The sequence below is a fragment of the Crocodylus porosus genome, unplaced genomic scaffold (assembly GCF_001723895.1).
Source record: "Crocodylus porosus isolate Cpor-Errol unplaced genomic scaffold, CroPor_comp1, whole genome shotgun sequence".
Classification (NCBI taxonomy): domain Eukaryota; kingdom Metazoa; phylum Chordata; order Crocodylia; family Crocodylidae; genus Crocodylus; species Crocodylus porosus.
In genome coordinates this window covers 83,460,617-83,479,288 of record NW_017728949.1, presented here as the reverse complement: position 1 = coordinate 83,479,288, position 18,672 = coordinate 83,460,617, and the positions used below count along the sequence as shown (strand labels likewise).

The following is an 18,672-nucleotide window of genomic DNA, read 5'->3' as shown; positions in this document are numbered from 1 at the left end:
CAGTTCTGGGCTTTCAGCCATACAGGAAGGGTGTTTAACTACTGACGCTGACACATCCATATCAACATAAAACTGAAACCAAAAAAAGCAACATTTAATTCTTAATACTTTGCATATATCAGTTTTAAGAAAGAGGCAGGATGCTCATTTATTCTCAACTTGCTCCGTTTTATCAAATGTTAAAGAGTCTGGAAAACTTGGCTACCATTTTGAAACATGTTAATATACAAGTTTATTCCTTCCCTGATCAGAAATGATACGTGCAATATTTTTCCTTTAATACAAATGAGATCAGTTTTAACACCTTTGAAAAATGTAGAAATATCCTATTCTCAGTTCTCTTTCTTATTTAACACCCCCCCCCCACCCCCAGATCCTGGTGTGGGTTTTAAAAACAATGTCAACTGATCGCTTACTATCTGACCACACAATAACCAGTTAAATAGTGTATGAAGCAAAGAATGTCCTTTGGTAGGAGATGGCCCATCTTTTTTATTGCATCATACTATCATTTGTTAGCAAGAGCAAAAGTTAGGTTCCCTTGTTCCTTAGTCCTGCAGGAGTCAGACCTATTTATTATACAATGACAGGGGCCTTCATCCACCAGGAACACCAAGCTCTTCTCAGGGTATGAACAAATGTTCACCATATCCAGGCTAGGTGTAGGCAGTTTTAAGCCACTAAAACTTAGACCTGGAGCAGGCATGTACAGGAATTTGCCACCACCAGAAGCAGTGTGAGCTGCTTCTGGAAGCCATGCAGGAGCCCACTGTAAGTGCCCTGGGGCAGGAGGCAAACAGGCCTATGCTGGGAGGAGGGAGCCGGGGCACCTCAGTTGCCCGCTCTGGGCTTGGGTTCTGGCCTTCTTGGCCTCAGCCTGCTTCGGTCACTCCTTCTGAGCTCAGGCTCTGGCCCTCTTGGCCTCAGCCTCTGTCTCCTGTCTTAAACCTTTTTCCTGGTAGGGCTCAAGATCTGACATGCCCATCAAGCACCCTTGCGTGGCCTCCTTATTACCCCTAACCACCACCACCACCTAGTCCTCCACTATAAACTAAAACAGAAATGCAAGCAACTGCTTCAAACTAAGACTCAAAGCCTTTCCTGGGGTCACAGAGCTGCTGAAGCCCTCTTCTCAGTCATTGGCTCTCCTAGCCCCTCGGAGTACCTGACCAGGCCTGCAGCTTAAAGCTCCTTGCTGGTCTGAGCCAGCAAGAGCTCTTGATCTTACAGAGTTTAGGGCTGCACTGGCCCCTCTACATCAGGAATGCAGGCATATATCCCTGGGCACCTCCCCTTCTGGTCAGGTGTTCTCCTGACCAGCCACAGGTATGTCCTCAGGCTCTAGTTGTTCCCCTGGCCAGGCTGCCATAGTTCCCTCGCTGCCCACCCAGGGCTCTACCATACTGTCCTATTGCTAAGCAGTTAGCTATGCAATAGGCACTTGCAGCCCATGGGCACATCCAGATGGCTGTGCATGTGCAGTATGCAGCACCACAGACCCTTCTGTGATGATATACACCACACATGCAGGTGTCTGCCATGCTTTTAATTTGCAATACAGCAGGTTTTTGGGGGTTTTTTTGACCACAGGAGGTTCTGGTGTCAAAAAACCCAAAGCCTGAAAAGAGTGTGGTGGCACACATGGCAGCAGTGTGCGCGGCCTGAAACTGGAGCCTGGCTGGCCAAAGCCATGTTCCAACTGCTCACAATGTAGGTGCAATGTAGGTGCATAAAACACCTCCAGTGGCAGGCTATTCCAGACTTGGGGGCTCAGACAGTGAAGAAATTCTTCCTTATGTCCAGCCTGAAATGATATTGCTGGAGTTTATAACTATTCGACCTTGTCATCCTTTGGGGTGCTCTGGTGAACACCCCTCAGAAACTTAGAGGTGGCCATCAGATTGCCCCTGAGCCTGCACTTTTTCAGGCTAAAGAGTCCCATAGCTTTCAGCCTGTCGTCATAAGGTCTGGTTTCCTGACCTCTGATCATGTGCATGGCTCTTCTCTGGACTCCCTCAAGCTTCTCCACATCCTTTTTGAATTTTGGAGCCCAAAACTGGATGCAGTACTCCAACTGTGGCCTCACCAGGGCCATGTACAATGGGAGACATGTCCTGGAATTTGCTTGAGAGGCATCTATGGATGCAAGCCAGTGTTTTGCTCACTTTACTAGCTGCAGCATCACACTGATGACTCATCTTCATCTCGTGGTCAATCATGACCCCCAAGTCCCTTTCGTCTGTAGTGCTCGGTAGTAGCACTGCCGAGTCTATAAATGTGCTGCGGTTTTTCTTCCCAAGATGGAGAACCTTGAATTTTTTGGTGTTAAACACCATTAGGTCCTTGTCTGGCCATTTCCTGAGCCTGTCAAGGTCAGCCTGGATTGCCCTCCTGTCCTCAGGTGTGGACACTTAATCCCAGAGTTTGGTGTCGTTAGTGAACTTGGCCAGTCCATTTCTGATACCTATGTCCACATCATTAATGAAGATGTTGAATAGTATAGGCCCAAAGACAGAGCCTTGAGGGACCCTACTGGTCACACCAGAACAATTGACTTCCATCAATCACCACCCTCTGGGTCCAACCATGGAGCCAATTCCCCAGCCAGTGGACTGTGGTGAGGCCGAGTCCACAGCTGACCAGGTTTACTAAGAGGGGATCATGGGATACCAGATTGAAGGCTTTTCTGAAGTCAAGATATATGACATCAATCTCTTCTCCCTTGTCCAGGTGATAGGTTACCTGGTGCTGGCTATCCCTCAGAATGTTGCTCATAGGCCAGTCTGTTAAGAATGGTCTCTTTGATAATCTTTTCTAAGACCTTCCCTGGGATAGAGGTCAGGCTGATAGGCCTACAGTTTGCCGGATCCACTTTCCTCCCTTCTCCTCCCTTTTTTATACATAGGCACCACATTGACCTTCTTCCAAACTTTGGGCACTTCTCCAGAGCGCCAGGAGTTCTCGAAGATCCGTGCCACAGGCTTGCCTATGATGCTAGACAGCTCCTTCAGTACCCTGGGGTGTACATGGTCAGGGCCAGCTGAGTTGAAGGTATCCACCCGCTCAAGATGTTCCTTCATGAGGTCGGCATTGATGGAGGGAAGGGAATCTCTCTCACCCAGGCCTCCCTCACCTAGGCTCCCCTGTCCCGTAGTGGGCAGAGAGTCCCATGGGACTGATGAAAGACTGACGCAAAATACCCATTTAATAGGTTGGCTTTTTCCTGGGCTTCGGTTGTCAGTTGTCCCATCTGGTTTAGCTGGTTCAATGTTGCCCTTGCTTTTCCTCCGGCTCCCCACATATCTAAAAAAGGACTTTTTATTGTCCTTAATAATTATAGCTAGTTGGAGTTCTGTTGCAGCCTTGGCTTTCCTGGTTTGCTCCCTGCAGAACCAGACCAGTGCAGAATATTCCTCCTTGGAGGTGGATGCCATCCTCCATCCTTTGTAGGCCTTTCTTTTTAGCTGCAGGAGACCCGCTAGTTCCCTGGAGAACCAAGGGGGCTGCTGTGACCTTTTGCTGCCTTTCCTCCGAGACAAAATAGCATTAGCATGTGCATCAAGGATCGCTCCCTTGAGGAGCAACCACTCTTCTTGAGCTCCCCTCCTCTTGGGGTTGTGGTCCCTTAAGGCCTCACTGACAAACCTCCTGAGTTTGTCAAAGCCAGCTTTCTTGAAGTCAAGGACTTCTGTATTGCTGACTGACTTGCCAGCTTTATGGCAGATGGTGAAGATGATCAGCTCGTGGTTGTTGTCACCCAGTTTCCTGTTGATCATTAGGTCACTGATTAGGTCGTCTCCGGTTGCCAGTACCAGCCTGAGCAGCGCTTTACCTCTTACTGGCCCATAGACCTCTTGCGTCAGATAGACATCATCCACACAAGGGAGGAAGCTTCGAGACTGCTCGGATTTAGCCAAGTGTTCTTCCCACGAGATGTCATGGGAGACTTCAACCACCCAGACAGCCATGGACCTGGAGCATGCAGCCTCAGCCAATTCCCTAGCAAACTGCTGGTCAAGCTCTTGACTTCAGGTGGGAGGTCTGTAGTAGACTCCCACCATCGTGTCCCCTGTGCTTTGTTCTCCACAGATTTTAACCCAAAGGGTTTCCAGTCGTCCACCATGGTCGCCATTGTCGGTTTGCAGGGACACATAGCTCTCCTTGACATAAAGAGCTACATCCCTGCCCCTCTTTTGTCTACTCGATTTCTCCTGTACAGGGTATAGCCATTTATACTCGTGGTCCAGTCATGGGTGGAGTCCCACCAGGTTTCCGTCACCCCTATGTCATCGTAATTTTTTGCATTAAGCAGGAGAACAAGTTCTTCCTGATTATTCCCCAAGCTCCTGGCTTTTGTGTACAGGCAAGCAAGTGTCCCCTTGGGGACCCTGCCTTGTCTATCGGTTGGTTCCAGGGCTGGGGCATGGGTGGGCTCCCTTAAGTGCCTTGGCCTGCTGGCTTGGTTGCTCAGCAGGCCAACAGTGGCGGTAGTCCATCCCCGTCCCCCGCCCCGGTCTCCCGGTGGGCTTAGTTTAAAGCCTGGTGGAGCAGGTCAGCCAGTCTGGCTAAGAAGAGCCTCCTCCACAGCGGAGAGAGGTGGAGGCCATTCCTTCCCAGCAGCTTGCTGCCTCTCTCACCAAAGAGCGGATTGTGGTCATGGAAGCCAAAGCCTTTCCCGTGACACGAGTGCTGCAATCTTTGGTTCACTACCTGGATCCTCTTCTCCCTCCTCAGCCCATAGCCCAAGACTGGGAAGAAAAAAGAAAACACCACCTGTGCCCCCAGACACTTTAGCCCCACTCCCAAATCCCTGTAGCGCCTCATGACCCAGCTGGGAGTGCTCTGAGCCATGTCATTGGTGCCCACATGGATAAGGGCATGGGATAGTGGTCAGTGGGCTACAGGAATTTAGGGACCTTCTCTGCAATGTCTCAGATGCAGGTTCCTGGGAAGCAGCAGAGTGCTACCTCAGTCCCCCTCAGGATGGAGTCTCCCACGACAAAGAGTCTGAGTTTCGTCTAAGATATACTAAAGCTCAAAGATACCATCATGGAATAAGGATTATAAATTCTAAATAGCAAACTGCCTGTCAAAAATGACTGGGGTGGGGAGGGGGAAGTGATGGGGACAGAGCCCAGTGTTCAGCCCTGTGGCCCCGTTCCCTGCCACCATGCTCATCCAGCCCTGCCCCCTTCACACCTGACCTTGTCCCCCCCAGCAGTTTCGGTTTGGGGCTGGGGCTGCTCCACCTACCTTTGCTGTGGGCCTGACCCCATTGCCCTCTCCCCGCCTCGCCACCATAGCCCTGCTCTCACTTTGGGGTGGCTGTGGACGTGGGCCCAGCATGGCAGCTGGGGGCATGGGGTGGCAGCCGCGGCTACTGGTAACCACTCCCCTCCCCTCCCCACCGGCTCTTGTGGGGGGGGGCGGTGAGAGGAGGGTATTCTGGTCCCTGGCTCCAAGAAGTGGATCAAGGGGACGAGGCCAGCGCTGCTGGCCTCCCCCCTGCCATCCCCCTGTGCCTCCAAGGAGAAGCGGGGAGGGAGGCAGGCCAGTGCAGCTGGCTTGGCCCCCCCCCCCTCCAGCCCCTCAGTCTCCTCTGTCATGGCAGCGGCTCCACCACCTGTTCTGTCTGTCTAGAGCACTCTGGTTGGCTGCCAAGACAGCTAATCAGAGTGTGAATAAAGCATTATTATTTACTATTTGAGACAATATATTCATGTGACCTTTTTAGAAGTTTTATAGATAGGTCACAACAGGCCATGGACTACATTAGGGGCCTAATGCTGGGGTTTCCAGAGGCTCTTATATAGATTAATAAAGATTAAAGAAAACCACTCTATACTCAGTGGGACTCAGTGATCAGTCTAGAAGCTTCTTTTAAGCATCTATGCGAAGCGGATTTGTGTCTCCAGAGATCATATGCAGACAAGGTTTGTTGGGTAGATTTAGTATCTTTTATTACGCCAACTAAACAGTTGGAAAATTATTCTTTGTAAGCTTTCAGGCACAAATACCCTTGTTTAGGCATAGGGAGAATTTGTTTTATCTCTAGAGATAACATTCTTGTTAACAGAAGTCTATGGAGATGAGATAACAGACCTGATTACCTACCCATCAGCCTTCTTGTCTCGCTGCAAGTTGTGTACACAGTCAAGCCCTTACCTCTCTCTAAAAGGTGAAGTTTCGAGAAGTTAAATGATATCAAACAACAAGAATGCATCTTTTGTAGAAAAAAGTGATTTAATTGAGGCTTCCTGACCAGTGATTTAAATCATGATTTCAATCCATCTGATTTAAATCAAATCTATGCTGGTCCCAGCTTCCCCTAGTCACCCCCAACAGCTTGCCGTGCACCAGAACACGTCCCTGGGGAACACCCATGCACAAGAAGCAGTGACAACTATATGCCGTTGCTATCTGACATCAGGGAAATGCACGTGTGTGCTCATCTGGACATGCCCTTATGGATCCCTGGTTGCCTACTCCCCTGCAGCTAGCCCAGAATCAGCTCTCTTTACCCATCCGGGGACACACCTGCTGCAGTTCCTTCCCTAAAGTAAGAGAAGACCCTGGCTCTCTGTTTCAGTTAACAACTAAGGTAACAAGGAAGGGCACATACATACAGAAACACTCCATTTAAAAGCATGCACCCCCTGCCCTGTTCCTTTCTCCTGAGCTCTTCCAGCCTTACTTCCCCCCCCCCCGCTCTCCCCCCCACACCACATTAAGCCACATGGGGCTGTAGGAACTACTCTGTGCTGAGAGAAGAACCAAAGCCAGGAGCACAGAATAAGGTGCTGCGACCTGAAAAATGGAAATAGCAAAATGGTTGAAGAGTTTGCCTGCTGCCAGCTTAACTTAACTACCTTTTAGAAACTGACTTTTGTCTTTTACAGTCGGTATGTCTTAGTTTCATTTTTTAAATTTTGTAACAGAATTAACTGCTGACCCTGGGGTTTTGGAATAAAAGCCAAGGAAAAGAACTGTAGTTTTGACTATCATCCACATTTACACTCATCTAACACTGATAGTTATAAAAACCTCATAACATTTTTTTCAACTGTAATTTGTTTCATAACAGCAATTAACTTTTTTTTTTTGTAATTAACACAGGTATTCTACCTACTCAAGATTAAGGTCTTTCTCTTCACTGTCCTGATAAATTAGTGCTTGGTGAATTGACCAGTCAAATATATTAAGTATTTTTTGACCAGTCAAATAAACAACCCTACAACATAATGAGTACAGGGTATTAATCCACAGAGAACTTAAATGTAAAATAAATAAAATAATTATTTTATTACAAATAGATTACAATATTTTTATGCTTGAAGCAGTAAGTTTAACACCAACATCTTCAATGAGCATAAATACTTTGTTACTATAGCCATAACTCAAAACTGAATGCATTCTGAAAGTTGGATTAAACACTTTGTTAGGCTTGAAAATAAATCACACCCAATCAACAGCTTTGCTTTAACTTTTAAAAAAGTACAGATAAATGTGGACTGTAACACAGAGATAACTCTGCTATAGCTGCTTTTGAACTGTTACTTTTCGTTCAAAAGATGATTAATTTCAAGTGCTCTAAAATCTACCTGCTTTACTTCAGCTAACTCCAAGCATGCTGCAAACATGCATAAACTACACAACTAGAAAAAAATCACCCTTCAACAAGGAAAACTGTCAAGTGATACTAAGTACATCACAGAAACACTGTTGCATCTTTCAAGGTTTAAGGAAAACTTCTGAATGGAGTGCCACTCACACTGAAACTTAATTGGCCCACAATTAACAGGAAAAAACAGCGTCTATCATCAGTGCTGTGTACTACCAACCAAGCATGATTTCTGGAATATGCGTATAAAAAATATAATAAAAATTAATATGCATTTTAATTATGGGCATTTAATTGTGGAAGTTTCCTGATGACTACACTGTTAAAAATCAGTTTTTCACACACAAAGCCTGCAATCAATCAGATGAAATTCAACTAGAACAAGTGCAAAAGTCCTGTACTTGGGCAGAATAATAACACAAACAAATACAGAGTGGGGAGGACTGGACAGGCTGCAGTACTGCAGAGAAGCTGGTTACAGTGGACCATAAACTGATGGCGAGTCAATAGTGTGCTCTTATTACAAAAAAGCCAAAAGCATCCTATCAAATAGCTCAGGGCTACTCACTCTCAGGAGCTTGTGGGGCACAGCCAATTGGTATCTGGGACACTACCCCTTGTGGACTTCTGAAGCAGCCCTGAGAGTTCCCTGCACCCTCTACCCATTTCAGCAATCTGGCAGTGGGGGCTGCTGCCTGGCTGTGAGCTGCTGCAAACCTGCCAGACCTGGATGGGGACTGCACAGCCAATAGAGACATCTGCCCCTGGGCCAGGGGCCAGCAGGCTGTGGCTGCAAAGTTGGCCTTTGTGTGGCATCACTGCCATGTCTGCCCCCCGCAGAGCCATCTGGACAGCTATCGCCCAAAAGATGTTCCCAGTGTGGTGGCCTGCTTTGAACTGTCACAGCATGTCCTCCTGGCTCCAACTGGCCAGGAGGTCAGCCACCTCCAGCTGGGTCCAAGGTGCCAGCTCTGAGCAGGCTCCTCTGCCTGGGTCCTGCCACTTGCCTCCCTAGTAGGAGTTCTGGTGTTCACTATTTGAAAACTGAAAAATCCCTGATGAAAAAATCCCAAGGTCACTCTGTAAAATACCCTGAAATCCATGTTCCCCCACAATTAAAAGACCAGCATATAGAGTGAGAAAGAGAGAGAGTGAGAGACAGAGACAGAGAGACAGCAATCATTTGGGCAATGTTTTATAGATGTATCTACAGTGTTAAAGCTATTTGGAAGCCTACCAGTGTCACTATCACCATAATAAAATGAATTCTAAATACATATGTTTTGCTGTTTGCCTTTTGTTTTCTTACCATAGAGCAGTTAGAGCTCCCCCTGACCCCCTCACTAACGAGGATGTGGGGACAGCTGCCCCTGCAGTCACAGCTCTGCCAGCAGGTCTCATCCTGTCTGGCAGCTGGGCCTGCAAGGTGTGTGCTGAGGGGATGTGGGTGGCTGTGGGAGGGATGTAAGGAGACATGGGGTGTGTGGGTAGGTGTGGGTGGATTGTGGAGGGACTGTGTAGTGGGGGTGCTGCTCAGTAGGGGTGGGTCCCCTGCTCCCCCACAGGGTGTAGCCCTCCTGCATAGCTCATGGACTGCCCGCTCAACAGGGGCCACAGCCCCCCCAGCAGGGGCCACAGCCCCCCCAGCAGGGCCTACATGGCCCCCGCAGGTTCCCCCCTTGCAGGGCCCACATTCCGCCCTCTGCTTACTCCTTCAGCCCCTCCCCGGATTGCTGCCCTGCCTGGCCCCATTCCCCCATTGAGTCCTGCAGCCCCCACAATGGCTTTCCCACCCAGCTCCATCTCCCACTTGCACCCCCAGTTCCAACCCCCGGCACTTAAAAAAAAACCTCACACTCACCAGTAGTAGCAAGGGCTGTAGGGGCTCTGGGGCCTTGTGGCAGAGCCCCGCCATGCAGCATGGGCCAGTGGGTTGCAGCGGGACTCCCCGATCGCCCCCCTCACCCAGTCCTGCCCCTGATGCACCCCTGCCTGGCCCCAGCAGTCCGGGACTCAAAAAACCCCCACACTCACTGGCAGTAGCAGCTGCTGTGGGGGTCACTGGGGCCTCGTAACAGCGCACCACACACAGCATGGGGCAGCAGGGCCTGGCCCCGGCCCCCTGGCACCCACACTGCCATTTCCCCATTGTGCATGTGTGGCAAGGGTTGCGCTGCATAGCTCCACGCACTGTTGGGCCACTGGGGCTGCTGCGACTGTCACCTAGGCCCCATGATGCCGGGGGGGGGGGGTGTGTGTGCTCTGCCACATGGCCCCAGGGACCCTGATGACAGCTGCTACTGCCAGTGAGTGCAGGTTTTTTTTTTAATTGCCAAGATGCTGAGGCTGGGCAGGGCAGCTATCAAGGGAGATCAGAGGGCAGACAGGAGATGGGGGAACGGGCATGGCAGTGATTGGGGGGAGATGGTGGGGTGGGCAGAGCCAGCAGGCCCCATGGTTCCCTCCCCCCTCCTCCAACCATGCGTACGTACCAGCAAGAACCTGGGTCCAGCTCCCAGCAGCTGGCATGCTGCCTGCCCTGCATGCGCAGGCAGCGTGCTTCAGCACCAGAGCAAGGGCCAGCCATAGAGATGCTCTGGCTGGCTACCAGAGTGTTTCTGTGGGGGACTGAGCCTCCAGTTGCCTCAGGGCATGGTCCATGATTGTTCCCTGTCCCACTTTTTTCCCCCCTCGCATTTTTTTTTGACCCCTGGATATCCAAGGGTCTAATTTGGCCCCCGTGCTGCACATCTGCAGTCCAGGGAAGGTTTTTTCATTCCTGCACATGCCTCTTGCAGAGTATCAGAGGGTTTTGAGGTGCTGCGAGAGGCTCATGCGCACTTGTGTGGATGTGTCCACAGAGTTTTAAGAGGCACTAGTGGTTCCAGTTAACTGAAAAAAGAGTGTTTGCAATCCTTGACAACTTATTTTGGAGCAAGTAAAAATGTCTGCATGATGCAACGAGGGTGGGGGAGGGCAAGGAAAGAAAACAATTTAATTCAGAACACAGGTAAGGCTGCCACTTGAACAGATAACCTTATTCAGCAAATGCAGTAGTTGTCTCCATCAGACAGACAATGAAACTGTGTAATACCAAGTTTAGTATGCTTTACCTACACTACTTTCACTAATCCAACCTTGACAGGACTATTAGCTTTCTACAGCTTTGAAACAGCTTCCAACTAGCTATCAGTAAAAAACACAGACCACTCAAGAACTTTACTAACAGGAACTGGATCTGAAACAGTAGAGGTAGAAGATACACTATCACCAATGATGCATACCAAAATGGGAGTAATGCTGCCTCCTCTGTAAATTGCCCTCAGGTCTAATTATTCATAGTGCTCAACAAAAACGTATCATTTACATTGATTTCATTGTAATATATTTGCAAGTCATGAAATTTTCTTCTATTCAGATTAAAAACATGTATTTTGAATGCAGAGGGTATGAGGTCTTCTTCCTGTGTTGGGGTGAAAGGAAAAAACAAATTTTGATTTAAAGGACCCAGTCTCATAAAAAAAATGCCAGTGGGCTTTAAAGAGTCCTCGTAATCAGTTTACATTACTTCACAAACTTTTATAATTTGTCTTTGCTTCCTTTCCCACTTAAAACTGGCCATAACATAATATAAAATCAGTCACACTAGGTAAAAAGTCTTAAAGTAATCATTGGTGGGAACATGCGCCTCATGTCTGTCTCCCAATTAAAATATATATAAATGGAAGGTGCATCAAGGAGAAGATTCAAAACAACTGGAGAAATAAAATAACTGTCCAGATTGTCACAGGAGCACCAAGGTGTCCTGTGCCATGGAACTAAAAGGAACCGAGCTGCCAATCAACCGGGCAGCTCAGGTGCCGGTTGCAGGGCAACCAGGCGGGTCAGGTGGCCAGAAGGGGGCAGGGCCGGGCCTTTATAAACAGCCCAGGCCGGAGCCTGACTAACAGTTCCCTTCTGGCAGCTGCAGGAACAGGAGCTCTGCGGCTGAGCTGAGCAGCCTGAATTGGTAGTGGCAGCCTTGTGGTGCTGACTGGCTGCGATGACGCCGGGGATGAGAGCCCCTTGACGAAAGGTAGGGTTGGAGGCCCTGCTGGGGGGCTCAGTGTTTACGTTATGAGCAGGAGGCTCTGTGTTTTATGTTGAAGCCAGGTGGCTTGCGTTGTGTTACAGTTACTCCGGAGGACCGGGTGAGGCTGTAGGGGAGAGAGGAGGCCTCACGGGAGCTCCCCAGGAGCTTGGGGATTCCCGGTGCCCAGCAGGGGCACAGTGCCACAGCGGGCACAGCATAAGGAGTGCCAGGAGGGTGCTCACTGAGTGGGGGTTGTAGCCCCAGCTGCGAGAGGCGCAGCACAGGCCCCAGAGTGGGGCGGCGGGCGTGAGAAGCGCCCCCGGAGTAGGGCAGGCTCTGATTGATAAAGACCCAGTAGGGTCGGGGAGGCCAGGTAAGGCTCCGGCCGCCTGAGCCCAACCCGGGATTCTTGGCAAAGACCCAGTAGGGTTGGGGAGGCCAGGTAAGGCTCCAGCCGCCTGAGCCCAATTCAATATTTACCAGTAGCAGGACACTGGAGTGAATCGTAGGAGCTAGGGCGGCGGCGACGAGCCAGGCCCAGGGGTGCTGGTAGGAGCTAGGGCGGCGGCGATGAGCCAGGCCCAGGGGTGCTGGTAGGAGCTAGGGCGGCGGCGACGAGCCAGGCCCAGGGGGCGCCAGGCCGGTGGGTAGGAGCCCGGCCCAGGGGGCGCCAGGCGGGTGACGAGCCCGGGGTGCCAGGGGGAGAGCACCTGAGGGGCAGGGGACTGTACAACGTCCCACGGAACAGCTGTGAGGCTTGGGGCGTGCTAAAGGGGAGGTTTGGAGGCACGCATACCCCTTAAGGGAGGGGCGCACAGAGGCGCCCCATTTGGAGTAGGGGCAAGAACACACATACCGTTCACTAGGGGAACAAAGGCAGCCTCCCATTTAACCTATTAAACAGCAAAGTCGTGGCGGGCGAGGATTCGAGGGTGCCTAGTCCACCCTAACGTGATGGTAGGGGGCGCTAGGGAGTTCACGGCCGCTCCTAGGCCCCACTCCCTCACACAGATCACTAATTAAATATGACATAAGAAAAAAATCAGATAAAATTACTCAGACACTACGATTCCTAAATGGTTTGTGAGGTACTGTTCCAGAAGGCTGTGTTACAATAAGTGGCCTTATTGATTTTTTTTTCCATCTTGCCCTACCTTTCCAGGGGCAAAGTACTGAATATTAACACAGAGTGATCTATGACAACTAATACAATTATTTGGGTTCCAAGGTTTGTAATCTTGAACCAACCAAGTGCTATTTTTTAAATTTAAGGAGTTATTAAATGTCTACTTCTCTTGAAATGGAACATTCTGCATTATATTTTGTATGTATAAATCCATGATAGATATGTCTTCCAGACATCAGTTTCTATAACCAGTTCTTTCTCTTTATTTCTGTTAAATCAAACAGATAAGCAGAACTAAAAAAAAATACTTTCTTCAAATGCTAATATAAATTCATGCTGAACTTGATTTTCAGTATGTGGGAAATCTTGATTTTTTTAAATTTTTTTTTATAAAGCATCAGCCTAATTAGAGCAACATGTGATGATAAATATGAGACAGCGTAAAGATGAATAGGTATTCATATTTTGCATATCTATCTGAACTATGAATTTCAAAGTAAATCTAGCTCAGGGAGATTCAAGCCATTTTCTTACAAAATCAATTTAACACATTGCAGCATTCACAAGAAACATCCACAAAAAGTTTTATCTGCACATCTGATACACAAAAGATTTCTGAAACACTCCTGCACATCTGATACACAAAATATATACCAGTAAAACCACTTTTTTTGCATAAAACCCACATTTCAAGTCTGTTTTACAACTAGATTTCAGAGCATTCATACCATAGAAAGACTGCTTTAACAGTGTTTCTCTTTCTTGCATATAAATGCGCATATAGGCTGCACATCCAGAGTCCAACATGTCTTGTTGATGCTTACACTTCAGTCATTTCAAGGACCACCATTAAGGGAAGGAATTACCCTTTAGAAAGTCTGTTTCCTTGACCATTTTGACTTCAGATGAGTGATGGCTATATAATTCTGAAAAACATACCATACTTCTGACCTGCTACATAAGAAAATTAGTACCTGTTCTTTTACAGAAGCCAGAATGGTTGTGGCAGTGGTCTCTGATTCCATTCCTGGGCCTGATGAAATTTCCTGGGTGGTCTGCTGGAGCCCCTCCTCCACCAAAGGGGTCTGCTCAGGAGCTGGCATATTGCCTGCAACCAAAAAACAACATACCAGTTAGTATTTTCAGGAGATGAGTTTAAATAAGCACAAGACTTATCAGAAGTTTAATATTAAAACAAAACAAAAAAACCTTGCAAAGGTTATATTCTGATATCTGTACATGCTACTATAAAGATTTTGCTTCTTTGGCTATTTTAAACTAGAATGATGTTTAAGGCCTTAAGGTCAGGAAGAAACCAATTAGAAGAGACAAGTGTAAAAGTCATCTTAAAAATAAATGCTTAGAAAATGACACTTTAGGATACCAGGGAGCAAAATGCAAGCACTTTTTTAATTACATAAATGCTGAACATCAGAAGTCAACATCAAACAAGTGGAGGCACATTAGAAATTTATCAGACTTGCACTTTTCGATAAGGAATAACAATAAAGTATCATGAAATGAGAGAGTTTTACAGGTACAAAATACTACGAAGTACTCTAGTTATTCTTGACAAATAATTAGCTGTGTCAGCACTATCACAATTTTTGCAGAATAAGAAAGCGTAGTAGTTAGTTGAACTGCTCTAGGTTTGTACACAGCAAGAGAGGCTGACAGACCTCAGATTAGCATTCAAGAATTCAAAGGCTTGTGATGTCTAAGGCTGGAGAGTCTAAATCAGTGTTTCCCAAACTTATTAAAGTCTAGGGACAGACATTCAGAAAGCCCAAGCCTGAACTGATTCAATCTTTGCAAGTTAGTTTAACCTGTGTAGACTGAACCGTTTTGCAAGTGAATAGACATTCACTTTTGATTCCAGAAATGCAGGCACATGACTGTAGTGACTCTGGCTAGAAGCCAGGGGGTGCTAGAGCAGCCCTCCGTTTCTCCTCATAGCAGCGGCAAGGCTGGAGGGAAGCTGACCTGGGGATGTGGCCAGGTTCCCCCCCCCCCGGGGCGAAGTATGATTGGGGAGGGGTTAAGCCTCCACCCTGGCCTGTAGGGACCCCAGCAGGGGTGTGCCTGAAGGGGGAGGGGGGAAGCAGCCCTTGCCAGGCTTGTCCCCAAGGCCAGACACCTGCCTGGGCAGCGCCTCAGGCAAAGGGGAACCAAGTAGGGGATTAAACTCCCCCCATCTCCCCTCATGGGCACTGGGACCCCAGCTGAGGTCTGCTTGGATTTCTCCCCTGCTCATGTTGGAGGGGAGCCTGGCTAGAGCTGGCCCACATGGCCCTGCCATCTGGCCGGGGCTGGGGGGCTGAGACGAGCTGGCCTGCAGACGCTGCCGAGAGCAGACACAGAGGGGCCAGGCCCTTCCCAGAGGGCTGCAGCTCACGTTGGGGCTGTGGGAGCTGCGCAGCCAAATTGCTCCCAGCTTCCTGTACCTAAGCTGGCACGGCCCTTCCCAGCCAGCTGCAACTCCATGACAGCCCAGCCTGGCAACTTGGGCTGTTGGCTGGCCAGGCAGCAGGTGGGCAGAGAAGGTGGCAGGCATCCAGGAGCTGAAGCCAGAGAATCCATGCGCTGTGAAGAAGGGCTGAAGTTTCCACCTGCCTGGAGCAGCGCTGCACAGCGTGGCAAGCTGGAGGTGAGAGGAGCAGAACAGCCATGCTGGGCCCAGCCAGTGAGCAGCTTCACCTCAACTCCAGCAGCTCCTCCTCCTCCCACTTCTGCCCCTGCTGTGCTGCTCTGGGCGGCAGGGAGAGGGTGGAGGTATAGCTTCAGCCTGGCAGCTTCTGCCCAGCGCATGGAAATCCAGCTCTAGCTCTTGGCCAACTTCTACCCACTCTGCTCACCCGCAGAGGCTGCTCATTGTGCTGGGCAGGTGGAGAGGATGGAAGGCACAGATGGCATAGGTGGGCCATGGAGGTTTTATAGCATGCTAGCTGGGGGCTCTCAGGAAGGAAAAAAAAAGTGCTGAAACCCCTTTATCTAGAGCAAAACTTAGATTCCAGAACAAATAAGCAGCAGTGCCAGGAACAGAAAAGGACTGAATTTCCAGTTTGTTTTAATCCCACCCATCCTCTCTCTCTCGCATCTCAATTATATGCTGATTCTATATTTAACATTTCAAAACAAAAGTGTCTCTATATAGGAATGTTTAAGGCAGGCATAAGCATAAGCAATAGAAGAGGCTCACAAGAAGTGCGAATTTATTGTAGAAGTCCCAAAAATGTATTTTGTTTAGAAAAGTAATTTAGTTGAAGTGATCTCCTGTGATAACAACTGCAAAGAACAATTTTCCAACTATTGAGTTGCTCTAATAAAAGATATCACACGTATCTAAAGAGCTCTTGTGAGCTGGTAATTTTAACTGGGTTACCAAAGACCTCAAAGGCCTTGAACAGACATTCAGGTTCTCCCAGCAAACCAAAAGTGTACAAATGTTCAGGCTTTTCCTCCCAGAGTAAAAATGGCCAGTCCAAGAGAAAAACAGCTGGGGAACTACCATGGTTAAGCCAGTCCTGGGAGAGTGAATGTGTGTACACTCTGTGGCTTCTCTCAGAATACAACACAGTCCTCCAGAATCCATTCCACTAGAATACTGCTAGTGGAATTCAACATCCACATCTTTAAACACGAGAAAGCAACAGAGATACCTCTTCAACAGTATATCACCATAAAATTATATATAAAAGAAGAGCTAACCCCCCAAATATATAAGTTTTTAAATAAAGAATCGTGATTTACAAGACAAAAAGTTAGGCTTTTCTATATATCTTCTGGTTTTTGAATCTTTTGAACAAAGATCCCTAGGTCTATGACTATGAGAATCAAAACATCATTTAGAAAACCAGAAATATGAAGCCCAGCAATCTCATGTAATCATTTGTCTCAACAAGATGCGTGTTAGAAGTGGAGAGTTAACACCACTGAATATTTGTCAGTAATAATCTATGCACAGTGGGGCAGGAGTGAAACTGAGACTGAACATTTCCCTTTCCTAATGCATCCTTTTAGGTCAAAGTACTTTATTAAGTCGTCTATATCAATGTTTGACATTCAGTCCCAGGGCTCTGGAAAGTGGTGGCACTAGCCAGAGTCAGTGCAGACATGCCAGTGAGCTCAGAGGATTCCCTATTACTGCATCATTCATTCATTCAACATGGTGTTACTGTTAAAGGACTAAGGGGAGAGTTCAGCAAAAAGGTTTGGTGTTCGAAGAGAAGAACAGGAGGGTCTGCCATGTTAAATCCTAAGAAAGAGGGGTGGGTTAGACAAGTACATCACAACCAGAGTTGGTGATTATTCTGAGCAGGGTTCAAAACTGAAGTAAGCCTGGTGCTAGGGAGGCACACAAAAATGTCACAACCCAAACTTTAAAGAAATAGTACCCCATGCACCCATACAACAGTTAAAAACAATACCATGACACACCATTTTTGCTTTGCCAGAGTACCAAAAAAAAAAAAAGAAAAGAAAAAAGAATGCACAAATGGGCAAGGGATACAGCAAAGAGAAGAGATAAGATAGACACAGGCATTATGCTGTCCAGGGCATTTTGGGAAGGGACACAGAGCTGAAATTTAATTCAGAAGTCTTAAGAGAATTCAAGACTGCAAAAGGAATGTGGCAGAGTCAGAAAATGGGGCTAGTTGCATAATTCTTAACAGCAGTAGTTGTATAGATCAGGGACAGGAGTAGAAAGGAATAAATGAAATTGCAAATTTTTTTTTTTTACTTATGCAAGACAAATGCTTTAAAAAAAGTCATATAAATGTGCACAAGCACATGTACACACACACACACGCATGCACACTGCCAGCTCTCCCTCCCCTAGAAAGGGCAACAGGATTGAAATAGCGAAATAAAAAATAAAATACATAAATTACAATGGAGTTTCACAGCTGAAGAGTGAAGTGAGCGGACTTACTACATTTCTGCCACTGCTCTCCATTCCACCTTTGAAATCAGGATTTCCAGATTACATTTACCAATAAAACCAAGTCCTGGTTTCGTACTACTTCTACTGTAGCTAAGGCAAGTCTTGAGCGTCAGACAAAACCCTCAAGAAAAGATCGGCAAGCAATTCCTTCCCCTTCAACAAGCACATGTAATACTGCAGTAATGTCAAAGAAGTGTCATATCAGAATCTGCAAACTTTAGCAAGGAAATAAGTGCAAGCTGACTCAGTATAATCAGGGGAAAAAAGCAAGACACGGGCTTCTGCAACAAGCATACAGTATCACAGATCATCCTTTCCAAACTATATTGCACATAAAGTATTAGCGCAATTCAACCTGCTGTGCTCCGAATCTTCATTTCTAGTGAAATGAACCCAACAATTGTTTAAGTATTAAGTTTAATCTCCATAGCTTATAAAAATGGCTAAGCAGAAGCCAACTAGCGACCAATAAAGAAGACAGGCCTTACTAAAACAGGGAAACACCTTGGATGCTGTCCGCGATCTGCTGTCCCATAGTCATGCTCAATGTCCTCTGTTATTTATAGAGCTCGTGTCAGTTCCCCAAAGAAAGCTTCTTAGTTTAGGTAAAAAGTATTATTTTACTGTCTCTGTTACGGTATAACTTCATAAATCTGGCATGCTCGGAAATTTGAAAATGCTGAATTTTTAAACTGGTGCAGCAGCTGGTCGCAGAGTGGGGGAGGTGGGTAGTGGCAGCCAGTCCTGGAGCAGCTGCTGCATCTGGAGCAGCAGCATGGGGTAGTGAATGGTGGTGGCTACCACTGCACGCAAGCTTCCCCCTCCACGTCTTGAGAAGTGGCGCCCTGTCCCTGAACAGTAAGGGGAAGTGATGGATTTTTGCTAATTCCAGATTTTTTGTATCTGGA

General features: G+C 47.6%; 1 protein-coding gene across 5 annotated transcripts in view; it reads right to left on the bottom strand.

The window, feature by feature from the left end:
* The window catches only part of PKP4 (plakophilin 4), a 173,386-nt gene extending 159,464 nt beyond the window's left edge, over positions 1-13,922 (bottom strand). For 3 of the 5 annotated variants that reach the window (XM_019553923.1, XM_019553924.1, XM_019553925.1), the window contains exon 1: positions 13,794-13,922. In XM_019553923.1, coding sequence (XP_019409468.1) covers positions 13,794-13,922 — 129 coding nt within the window. The remainder of the gene's footprint in view (positions 1-13,793) is intronic. The other 2 variants (XM_019553926.1, XM_019553927.1) reach the window with 1 other exon arrangement.
* Positions 13,923-18,672: the final 4,750 nt, after the last annotated feature.